The sequence below is a fragment of the Eleginops maclovinus genome, chromosome 10 (genome assembly GCF_036324505.1).
Source record: "Eleginops maclovinus isolate JMC-PN-2008 ecotype Puerto Natales chromosome 10, JC_Emac_rtc_rv5, whole genome shotgun sequence".
NCBI lineage: Eukaryota > Metazoa > Chordata > Actinopteri > Perciformes > Eleginopidae > Eleginops > Eleginops maclovinus.
This window is the reverse complement of record NC_086358.1, coordinates 14,603,766-14,616,700: the sequence shown is the minus strand read 5'-3', so window position 1 is coordinate 14,616,700 and position 12,935 is coordinate 14,603,766. Positions and strand designations below refer to the sequence as shown.

At 39.1% G+C, this 12,935-nt stretch overlaps 1 protein-coding gene across 1 annotated transcript; it reads right to left on the bottom strand.

The window, feature by feature from the left end:
- Positions 1–582: 582 nt before the first annotated feature.
- On the bottom strand, positions 583–9,411 carry meox1 (mesenchyme homeobox 1). The gene is made up of 3 exons (XM_063893550.1): positions 8,472–9,411; positions 4,064–4,236; positions 583–1,463 (listed from the first exon to the last, which is right to left on the bottom strand). Exons 1-3 carry the CDS (start codon positions 8,962–8,964, stop codon positions 1,341–1,343), a joined length of 789 nt encoding a protein of 262 aa, XP_063749620.1. The 5' UTR covers positions 8,965–9,411; the 3' UTR covers positions 583–1,340.
- Positions 9,412–12,935: the final 3,524 nt, after the last annotated feature.

Sequence of the window (12,935 nt, the reverse complement as noted above, 5' to 3'; positions counted from 1 at the left end):
CACGTTATAAATATTCCACATATATGCAAATCGTGTCAAATAGACCATCAGAAAACTTTGTTTTTACGGAGCTCCAAATAAATATGGGATTAATGTCAGATTTTTCTTGAAAAAACCCTGATCAGCATTTGAGTTGTGTTTCCAGTTATTGGACTGTCAGTCCAATATTAACCCAATCCTTTACCCACAGTCCCACTTTTAGCTGTGTTTTAATTTTCAAAACAGCGCTCTGCTTCTGCTGAAAACAACGAGCTGAAAGATGCTAAAACTTTTAATTGCGTCCACAAAGATCTAATTGGTTGGCTGTTATTTCCAACCAGGAAACAGCTAGTGAGCACAACAATAGACAAGGGTCAATCGCTCCAAAGAAATCTGAGATATGAGCGGCTGCTGGAACCATGTGAAAATACTGCATGCTGAAAACGACAGGCAATATCTTATACACACGGTACAGGCAAAACACACACACACACACACACAGACAATTTATTACCTTTTAAGCCAGCTGCCAACATCAAAAGCTAATGTGAGCAAACTTCTCCTCAGTTACTATTTTCTTAGCAATTGTAATATCTGACCCAACGATCTACACATGATAAAACCATTAGTCAAGAATATAGATGTACCTACTGTCCGATCATAACTCAATTGCTGCTGATGGAAGAAATTATCAAGATATTTTCTCATTTTGAAACAGATGATTTATTCTATTTGCAGAAACAGGCAACATCTGTGTTTTATCAATAACATTCAACATGTATAAAAACGAATAGTAAAAAAAAGGAAGCTTGACAGATAAAAAAAAAAAAAAACACTTTTCTCTAGGAAAAAAGAAAACTGACAAATGTTAAAAAAAAAAAATCTGATTCTGAGGCACTTATGGCTTGGCAACACTTGTGCAGTCTGAGTTTTCCCAGGTGGTTGTAGTCAAGCGTCAAAGGCCATGATTACACTATTGGAAGCACAGGGGATGCCCTCAAACACAATCACATCACGGTCTGATATGTCATCACTGGCTTTAAAGCTTCTGTCTGGACTTTGTCACCGATCTACAATGACCATAAGTATCATTTTTAATATTTAATGAATCAAAAGGTGTCCTCTTGAACAGAGAATTTATCAATAATGTATCAAAATGCAGTTCATTATGGACATATTCAACTATTTACAACAGCAAAGTAGATGCTCTGTGATTTCTTCCTGGGAATTATTAAGAGTCTTGTTTGATTCCTGCAGCTTTCCACAGAATCGAGTGACGGTTTCGTTTTGCTGTATTAGTGTCCAGTTGACCCAAAGTCTCTCTATGACAACTCTTTTTTTCATAATGTCGTCAGCTTTGTTCATTCAGAGCTGGGCGAGGCCGCCGAGTCTATGTCGTCATTTTCCAGGTCGTTGGGCGGGGACGACTGTCCCCCCTTCACTCTCTTCCACTTCATCCTCCTGTTCTGAAACCACACTTTCACCTGTTGTACAAAAACAAAGAAAATGCTTTATTAGAAAATGCTTTATTAGAATATGCGTTGAATTGAAAATTGGTTCTTGATTTTGACATTTTGACAGATTGTGTTACAAGGTCTTACGTGACCAGCATACACCAACAAAGTTATGAGGTAAATTTGTCTTAGAGAAACATAATACTCTATTCACTATAAATATTTTAAAATCACAATTATAAATATTTCCCTGCTTTTGATCTCTCAAATATGAACATTGACAGATTTTCTAGTTTTTTCCCTCACTATTTCTGACAATCTATAATAAAAGGAGAGGCTTTTTGATCTCCAGAGGGGAGTTTATGGTTGTTGCAGCAGCACAAAGACATACATAAATACAAAAGAGTAGCGAAAAAAATCATCAATAATTAATAGCAGTAATATACAAAACCATAACAAGAATTTAGAAATTAAAATACAAACTTTAGAAGAAAAATAAAAGTCAATTACCCGGCAAATATGTCAGCAGTGGGTTGCGATTAGTAGCAGCTATGTTCACAATATATAGTATATACACAACAGAATAAAAATAGTGTGACTTACAGTCTTTGTCTGTAATTATAGACTGATACAATTAGAAATTAATTGAGACTATAATTTTTAAATAATACAATAATATAGCACACATTTACTACACATTAAGTACCCAGTGTACGGAGTTAAAACAATAACTGTCTGTACTAGATAACACTTACACTGACACAGTGAAAAATGTTTTTTTTCTATCCACAGATTTTTGAACTAGTAACAGAATCCCTGTGTCTTTTCTCTCTTTTTTGCAATTTGTAGCTAAATTTACAGCAGGGTCAGCAGAAAAATAGACAAATAATCCCCCACAAATCTCCCAGAGCAGAATAGAAATTGGCCCAGTTTGGCGTTGGCCTTGCAAGGAGCATGAATTGTCAGTACAAAGCTTTCTGTTCTGGCTCAAAGATCTCTGCAAATGCAGGCAGAGAGTATCGTATAGACAGCGGGTCAGAAAAGTCAACTATCAGGATGTAAGCCTACACAGGATGTGAGCTTACGGTGTGGATAGTGCTCATCTGTGTCACTGCACTGCTCTGAAATGGCAATGATATCATGCTCAAACAGTCCGGCCAAGAATAGCAGCAAAAACACACACTTCCTGAAATTACAGGAGAAATAAGACAGAAAAACACTTGCTAACTCCCTGATTTGGAACATTCTTTTTTATTTCATAAATGCCTCAACTGAAGTGTATAACTCCCAGGAAAGCTATTCTATATTAATATGAAACATTTATATGATCCTGACACAATGTCAAAATAAAAGTCGGTGCTAATGGCATACTTAGGCTGATGTTGAATGTTTTTTACTGAGTATTAACTGGTGGATGATGGGTATTACATATAAGCTAATGTGATTCTATTCTTTTTTTTAATCACGCACAATACCCCTTATTCCCCTATTTTCTGAAGTGTTTTCTGAAGTGCTTTTGAAGTGTTTGACATTAATGGAGCTTGTCACAGAGGATTAAAAGACATGAGGCTTAAGATAAACATGTTGTTTGTATGATGTTGGTCTTTTGATGGGATTTCTCTTCAGAAAATACAATGTAGAATATATACATATAATCTAAAGTCTATTGACTCTAAACTCCAAGCTCTCTTTTTTACTGTATGTGTTTTACAGGACTGTGACAATAAACTAAGATCATGTCATGTGTGTATAGGATACTCCAGAATCCAAATGAATCTGTTCCCACATAATTGAGCCTCTTTGTCTCAGTGTTTCGGCTCATCTAGGCTGATTGAAAGCACAGTGGAATGCCAAAGCCTGTAGGATGAGCTGGAAAAGCCGACGAGTTGCAGTGGGAGCTCTCAGTGAGGATGGAACCGGGCTGTGTGAGTGTGTGTTTCTGTATGTGTGTGTGTTCAAGAGGTCTGGGAAATAGATTTAGGGAGCAGACGGCAGTATGTGTGGTCACTGTGGCACCGTGGCCTCATTAGGAGGAGCTGGGACACTGGGGCCTGACAGGCAGACTGGGGTTTGATCCAGCAGCATCGACACATGTTCACCCGATTTCATCTAGTCTGCAACTGCCGCCCACTCTTTAAAGCTGCATGTCGTTCTGCTACGACCACATGATGAAAAGTATTGTGGAAAAAAAAGACTCAATTTTATTTTAATGCATCTATGTGCAGGCATCTGGATTATTATTATATATTGGAAGGAGAGAAATTTAGAAAAGGATGGACTTTAAAGAAGTGATGATAACCTAGCAGTAGATATATTAGTTGTTTTTACATGTATGTCTTTTATATCCATGGAAATAAAGCCATTTGAATGATTAAGTCCTTTTATTTTTCTGTGTTTCTTTTTGGTAAAAACATTTTTCTAGTTTTGCAACTAGAAATAAAGAACTAAAAGTATGACAGCAGTTGTAGTAAAACAGTAACTGGTAGCTAATAACTAACTAAGATATTCACCTTTTAGAAACTTTTTTTTTTCTATGGCTGTCAGTAATTGTAACTTAAAACCACTCTAAGGTATTAATTTCCTACATATATTATGATGTTTATATGGTGAGTGAGGGAAAGGCTGTTTACCTGTCTCTCTGTTAGGTCCAGGTTGACTGCGATCTCGTAGCGGCGCAGCCTGGTCAGGTAGTTGTGGTGGGTGAACTCTGCTTCCAGCTCCCTCAGCTGCTCCTTAGTGAATGCTGTGCGCTCTTTCCGGGCCTTGCAGCTGGAGTCCACCTTAAAACTTGAATCCTGGATATCTGGGGGGGGGGGGCATAATTTTGTATTTGCCGTTAGAGAAAATTGTCTTTTGGCCCGCTCATGTATACTGACAAAGTATTGTAGGCATCATTTTAAATGCATATTTTTTCAGAATTTTCTCCTCAAGTCTTGAATAGGAGGAAAATTCAAACAGGTTTAAAAATAGATATGGTATATTTTCATCCTAGCGTCTTCATAAGGTGACAGGGACCCTGTTTGTCCCGTGGTGATTCCACCACTTGAACACTTCCATCTATTTTCATTCGTTCCTAGCTAATCTGATTTGAATTAGCCCTCTAGTCCTTTTGTGACCATTCTGTTGTTGACTATTAAACAGACTTTAAGGACCTTTCCGACCAACAAACCCTAACTCCTAAGACTCTTAAGTGGGAGGCCCCTCATATAGTAAACACCAAAACCAGCACTTTAAAAGAGACCACCCTGACCTGAACTCATAAGTTCATTCACCTGTATCATGTGTACACCGTGTGTGCATTCACATTACTCTAATTGTGCATTTAGCCTTTTGTTTACAAATTTAAGTAAGAATTCATCGAGTTAAATGTTCATTCATGGTGTGTGAGAGCATATCGGCACAGGGCAGGGCCCACCAGACAAGCCACAGAGGGACTGAGTTAGGAGAGGAATGCAGCGGAACATCGTTAAAGCCTCTAACAAAAGAACAAAGGTGCGGATGTGTCCAGGTCGGACTGCTACGTGTGTATGTGTGTGTGTGTCTTGAGATTTCCTCCTGAGCTCTCGGGGGGGAATTCACATTAACTCATCTCAACATGACAGCATATACATCAGGACAAAGCCTGAGATATCTCTATGAATTTGGCGGTCAGTTGTACGGGTCGAGCAGTAAATGTGGTCTGAACGAAACGCTGACATCAGTTTCAGTGATTATCCAGGCTCTCATAAGACAAAAGTCAAAGTTTATTGCTAAGATTTATTGGTTTCCCTGTCTTTATATTTCCTAGGAAATCATCAAATTTTAAACCTCATTTACCAGGATAAATATAAATGAAACCCGGCTGATTTAACTTTCAGTAAAAACCTCTCTTGCGTATTAAAGGAAAAGAGTTTTGGGTAATAATTGTGCATTGGTAGCGACACTAGCGGCTGATGTAATCTCTAGAAAATGGTTCTAATTTGTCAAAGTGAGAAGTTCTGCTTGATGGTTGCCAGAGAAGCAGGCCAGAATATGGACCGCTGTACCTGGGCCAGATGTGAGTGGGCACATGTGTGCACATGTGTGCAAACGTCTGATGTGTGTGCAGGCGTACCACTGTGTCATGCCAAAAAAACGTCTTATTGTTGTTTAAGTGTCATTAATGACGCGCTACCCAGAGTGCGTCGAGGCTGACTTGCCGCGTCAGGTCTGGAGCTGTGTCAAGCAGGTTTCGTTAGACTGAACACCTGGCCGGGCACACACTGGTTCCCACTAAACAGGCCCCCAATAAATATCCTGCACAGCCAGAGACCATAAACTAGCAGGGAGAAGGCTTCTGCACCCAGCAGGGTCCCACAGGCAAACATTTGGTGCCTTTTTGGGTGGATGGTGCAAAAGTAGTTTGTCTTCATTAACACTGAATTAAAGCTAGTTAAACTCTGGGATTGTTTTTAACAACAACAACAACAACAACTAACAAAAAAAACTGGTGGAAATAACAGGCGTGAGTGAGTATGTTAAAATAGGAGCCAGGATTTTACAATGAGTTAGTAACTTGTATTGGTAAACTGAATTTTCATTAGAAAGAAGAAATCTATTAATAATAGTACTTTAAAAGTTGTTTTAATAGGTATATAGATGGGAATTGTATTCTTCACAACATCAGAATATATTTTTAATGACTTTTGAACACATTTATTAAGAATTTTGAACACACCCATGAGTTATTTGTACAAACAGTTCTTAAATGCTTCATACAATATATTTTGTCTATATGTGTGATACAAATGGGAAATTATGTTGTATTGTTATATTGATATATTTAGAGACAAATAGAAGAATAATAAAAAGTCTCAATATTATTGATAAATGTTTGGATGGGGTAAAAAAAAAAAAGAAAAAAAATGTTAGATGTTTTTGTCATCAAATCTTTAGCCAATTTAGTATAGTTACGTATTGAGCTGTATTATATTATTATACAAGTCAGTTTTTGGATTGAAGTCAATATCAAGACAAGTTTACGGTTTTGGAAACATATATTTATAAATATACACAGACAAAAGCAGACTGTATAGCAGCTCTGTCTGCAATGCAAAAGCCTTTAGGGCCTTTTCCTAATATATGCTCTGCTACCAGCTAGTCAATACATGACTGAATGGCTCTTTTCTAAAACCAAGATCTGATGTAGTGGTCAGACATGTTGCATGCACTCAGTGGGAGATTGTGTTACGGCTTAACGACAGGAAAATGTCAATGGATAAGAATGTAAAAAGTGGGCTCACAGGGAAAGTGATTTTACCAGACGTGGTCTGGCATGTTTTCAGTGTAGTGAGTGGAGGTTACAATAAGGTAAGAAAGGGAGGGGGTCAGTACACCCCCACCACCCCCTTCAATTAGGCTGCTGCAGACATTGGTCATGTCGTTTTTCCAAATAATTATTCATGGTCTTTATAATCAGATATGGTCTGTTACTTTTGGACAAAACAATATAATCAAAATGAAGCATTTGATTACAAAATCTGAAGTGTTACTGTAGGATGGAGAAGAAGACTCCACTCACACTCACTGGTTTAAACATTAAGATAAGTAAATACTAAACCACGGACAAATGTTATTTAAATTTTTTCCCCAAAAACAATTCTGCATAGTTCAAAAGTTTGACACATTTCTCAAATCCCCAGAATTTTTTGTAAAGGTTTTTCTTATTAGGTGTAGAGGTGCAAATACCAGTGTCACTGCATACATCATCATCTTTGTGATGGAAACAAGGTCAACAGGCGGAGACTTTTCTTAGTTTTCACAGATAAAATGTGAACATTCCAGAAGTGTTGGACCTGGTTTAATTTCATTCTGTCATTCTACACATTAAAAGTTTTACACCATTAGATTTAGTTTGAGAATAAACATTTACTTTAGTCTGTCACGCTCGTAGTTAGTGTTACGTGTGAAACTTTTAGGAATTAGTTCGTCAAGGATATCGGTTTCTTTTGCTTCCTATTAGCAACTGTGAAATATGATCGGGGGAATAAATTGCACTATAATCCAAAAGCATACAATGATACCATTTGAATGCTTATAACATAGCCCTAAGCATTTAGAGATATAATCATCATTGTCTAACAAAAAGGACTTTTAGCAGAGGGAATTGCTAGATAAGTGTGTAATATGATTATATATATTTTGGCTCACTAGTGTTTGCTGGAGCAGCTGAACATTTCTGAAAGTACTATTTTATGATCAACTTATTTTTTCTTCGATTGATCAAGGGTTCAAGGTTTAATTTATTATTGATTCACAAAAAGCAGCAGGATCTTTTCTTAATTTATTTCACTAATTTACTTTTGAGAAATATTTACTTAAGACTGAAAGTATAATACATAGAAAACAGTGTGAGGCACCTGTGATGTCTTAAACTCCTTTTCTTCCACAGAAGCCTGATGTCATTTTGTACCATCATTTTGAAAGAGGCCTTACTGTTACTAAACAATGGTTTATTTCCAACGGATACAGGAGCGCAATGAAACGTTCACGCCCCATTAATCATTTCAGCCTTTGAACAATAAGAGGATGCAACTGCTACTTAAAATGTGTGTCTTGAACACAAAAGTCCTGTCACCTACTCACCTTTTACATTGCGATGGGGTGAGAGTGCTGCTTTAAGGCTGATTGGTTTTAGAAATACAGAGAATTTGTGTCACTGCCAGCTGTGATGCAGGGCAGGAAATAAATTCTTAACCTTGACATACTCAACATTTGCTACACAACAACAATGGCATGGCCTTTTGGTTTGTACAGGTTTGTCAAAATAAGGTTTGGGATCATGGGTTCACTATCACTTTTTGCTGCTTCCCTGGCACATTTCCTTGTTTCCTCCACATCATTTATTTAAATTTCCACTACCATATACACAAATGTACGGTGGAAAGGAAGAAGAATGTGGAATAATTTTAAATCCTCCCAAATGTACGTTTTCCTTTTCTACGCCTCCTGTGATTTGGTTCTGGATGCTCATCTTTCCCTATAAAACCCAGCTGCCATCCATCCATCTCGGTGACTCACCTGTGACATCTCTCTTCCTCTTATTGGAACTCTTCTTGTCAGAGTCGGCTGAAGCCACGCTCTGGGGTGAGTATTCTCCATCCAGGCATCCGGGCAAGGCCCCTGGAAGCCTGTCTCCCCCTGCATTGTCCAGCTCATGCCCTCCACCTCCAACAACTGCTACAGGTGCGACGATGGCTGGGCAGGCTTCGGGCGCTCTCACCCGTGTCTCACAGTGGTTGAACTGCCAGTCAGCTCTCTGGTAACCCCCCTGGTCTTGGTACAGTCTGTCATCGCGGGGGTAGGCTGCGTGCGGCGCGGTCGGCACCAGGCAGGAGCTGGAGAAGTCTGTGTAGGCCAGGAAGTCAGGCTTCTGGTGGAGGGAGAAAGGGGCCTGCTGGTAGGGCGACTGCAGATTGGCTCCTGGGACCCCTGAGTGTGGATTCCTCATGCAACCCCAGATGGGGCTGCTAGGGTGGGCGCTCCGCATGCAGCTGCTGCCGGGCTGATCCATGGTGATGCAAAAACACTTCACACAATCTTGTTTATTATTGCAAGTCTTTTCCTTGTGGGAGAGTTGGAAATCCCCTCAGAAAGGAAGTTACGACTGGATATCTGTATCTCTGTCTGTTTTGAGAAACATCCACTTCAGCCGACTATCATCATCTTCTCACTTCATCCACCTCAGGAATACTCACTTCTGTCAGTGTCTCTTCCACAACCAAAAAGCGCTTGAGGATAGACGCCTTTCCCGTGACAGCGCGTTTTCCTCTCTCTCTCTGAGAGTATGCGTGACGTCCTTTGGAGCCTCTGGTCCTGACACACTCTCACACACTTTCCCTCTGTCTTGCTCTCACACACCCTCTCTCCCTGACTGATCTGACTGGCTTGTGGCTCGGCGGGAGAGCTGCATCCGCAACTGCATGACTCCCCTTCTCGGGCTGGCTGTTTTCACAACTCTTCTAAGGCATTCTTGACAAGGGAGCCCTCCTCCTTTTTAAACGTATAGGTGGGAAAGAGTGGCAAGTTTATGGAGTGTAATGTGAGATTGCAGAGGAGGAGCCCTGCAGGCCACATGTTGGTAGTACCCTCCAACCAACCCTGCCTCATCAACTATTAATCACAGGGGAAATTTTATATGCACATCTAATGGACTTTCCAGACGTGGGGCTTTTAAAGGGACATTGTCTGTAAAATATAAAGCGAGCACCCACCCACATGAGAGTCGGGACCCTGACTTATTTCAGCTCCTTAGCGCTTTCTGACACCCAATTTAGTTCCTTTTTTGACACCTTTTAGAGGAAAGTTAACCCTAACCCTTTCCCTCTACACCCCTGATCCCTGCCTGTCTTTTCCAATCTGAAAAGTATTTTTTTCTTCCCTGTTTTTATGACTGTGTATGCGTGTGCATGTTAATGCTACACACCCAAATCCACCTGGATGTACTTTCTTTAACTTTGAGGTGATAGAGGGACTGGATTTGATATTGGCTATGCAGACTCTCACACCTCTTGAGGTTTTCTCACTGTACTGAAACACAATATGAAATTTCAGAGCCATATTTCAAAAACACAAGCTAGTATTTTCTCTAAGCAAACACTATGGCTGAGAGATTGTGCAATTATTTTTTTGTATGGTTTGTGTGGAGCCCTTCCTTCTTATTACGTCTGAGAAATTAAGCAGCAGCGGCAATTGTGTGTGGATGACTGCATGTAGATTAACCATATTTGGATAGACTGAAATACGATTATTCAATTTCTCATTACTTATTTTTTATCTGTGCAGGAAAAAAGCCACTTCCCCATGACGTAATGTCTCTAATACCATTAAAACCTTTTTGGCTAAACCAAAATTTGGACTCAATTTTAGCATATCCGTTACCCATTAAACCCACTGAACCACACTTTACAGAAATTCAGTTTTCTTCATACTGCTCATATTTGTGAGCTGAGGTTATTTTTCCTCGTGTGTCCTCACTTTGCTCCTGACCTCTCAGACAGGAGGGGAAAAGGATCGGACCTCCATCAATAGGAGACAGAAAATAAGACGGCAAGATTTAGAGATAAGGGCTTTTAGAGAAGAAAGAGGGAAAAACTGAGATAAAGAGTGGAACTTAGAGAAAGCCGAAGTACTTGTTTTGTACTTCCGCTGATGTCTTTCATAGCCAGAAAGAAAAAAATGAATTGGCAAAAATGTAGTATATCAACACGTTATTGTTCTCTGGATGCTACAAAATAATTTGACAGTCTTTTTCGCACACTGCATTATGTTTCCACTAACCTTGAAGCAACAGAGAAGGAAGAAAACTGATAAAAAGAAATAATAAACTGACTGGATGTGAATAAAATAAAGAAAGAAGAGATGCCAGGAGAAGATTCAGATGTGTTGGAAGTGAAGGCTTCAAAAACTAGCAGTGGACAAAGTGAAAGAAAACAGACAAAAGTAAAATAGAGCAGGAGAGTCAGAGAGCAGAGTGTTTGAGGTCACACACCAAACCCTTTCCATTTACCCAGCAAATTGTTGAGCCATGAAGCATCCTCTCGCTTTTACTGGCAGTCTGAGCTCTGGCCGCACCGCAGGGAGCAGAGGTTACACTGCATTTGTGGTCAGAGCAGGGGCCATCTGTGTGTCAGTATAAATTAGAGTGTGTGCATGTGTGTGTATGTGCAGTAAAAACATACGTCAGTGAGAGTGTGTTTGTGAATGTGTCTCACTGAAAGAGATAATGAGTGTTAATGGGTCTTATGTGCATTAAAGAAAGAGCCAAACAAGGAGATTATTATTATTATTATTATTATTTGTAGAGCTGAATGGTAAACCACTGTAGCCAGCAGTATAACTTTATAGCCAGCAACAATAGCTAAAATATCTTGGGTATTTGTTCTCAGTTTTTAATTCAATATGTGTATTTATGCTGGTTTTATCGACAGTTAGCAAACTAGCTTGGTCACACTCTTCTGTGCCATAGAGCTCCATTGTTGTCAAAAACCTATTCAAAACACATCAATGAGCCATTAGCATCAACACACAACAGTCAATCCCAAACACACTTTCCTGCTGCTGTAAATACTGACTGGAAAATACACGTTTACTTGAGTTGAAGTATCATCTACTAAATTATGATGCCTAGCTTATTGCATAATCACTTTATAATAATGAAACTATTTATCTGAGACCAGGTTATAAAGAACTGTGTTACAAATAGGCATCTGTTTGAGTGCCACAAACAGGGTAGGGAAATCAATAGACTGGAGACGGACTCAACAATGTTGGTATTGGTCTTCTCATTGGATTTGTAATAAGATACACTACAATAGCACTTTATCCTTCAACAGACTCTGATGCTTAACTGTATTTTCTAGGGCTACCATGATTTTTTCCAATATGTTGCTAAATGTTTAACACAGAAGTAGTAATGTATGGGTGCATGTAAACATTTCTGCTTTCCTTTTCATTTGTAAATCTGCAAGAGTGTTTGTGTGAGAAACTCAGCAGTATGTGAACTCTCAGTCAGTCATACACACCACGGATTGCAGATAAATGAGCTGGACATGAGTCACATCTCCCCTCACCCTGTCGACAACCTGTTTCTGTCAGTCTAGAACTGTGTGTGTGTTTGTGTGTGTGTGTGTGTGTGTGTGTGTGTGTGTGTGTGTGTGTGTGTGTGTGTGTGTGTGTGTGTGTGTATGTGTGTGTGTGTCAATTAATAAGATAGGAAAAAACATGAATAAGACATGGTATATACTGTATATATGTATGTGAAGAGTAAGTTTTGTAAAAATACAAGAAAAAACCTATTTAATGTATATTTAATGTGCATGTTTTCAAGATTCCAAATATGTATGCTTGTGTGACCGTGTGAGTGTTTTCATTTGATCCGTCTTCTTGACACTGGCAGGATTAGGGCCCTCCATCAGTCTCTTGTGTTTGACAGCGTGACCCCCTGTGAACCTCCGTTCACTTGGATCTTACTAGACTGTGGGAGCCCCTTATCTCTGCTACTGTCCTGAGGACAAGCAGGGGTTGAAAATAGGAAGGAGAGATGGGAAAATAAAAGTTGGTATAGGGCTAATGAAAGATTAACAAAGAGGCCTATTTAAGATGTCAAACCATTAAAAGTAAATGTTATTTCCAAAATGTATTGAAATCATTCTTGAGTTTTTGTAGCTTCATGTTATGATAATTCGCTCCACATTTTGTACCCATCAGTGCCACTGAGATAGTATCTGCTGCCCAGCTGACTGACAGATAGAAACCAATAGACAAGACTAATGGTTTGTTTTACTTTGGCTGGTGCAGCCAAGGACCGAATTAGAGCAGCTTGTGTGGAGCCAAAGCTTATAAGTAAGTAAGTAACACTGAGCATCTTTACTGGAATATCAAAAGATAAATGATATTACATTTTTAAAGTTAAGCCACAATGTGAACTGTTTGTTCAATTAAAGTACATGAAGTAAAATACTAACACGTCAGACTACTGATTCT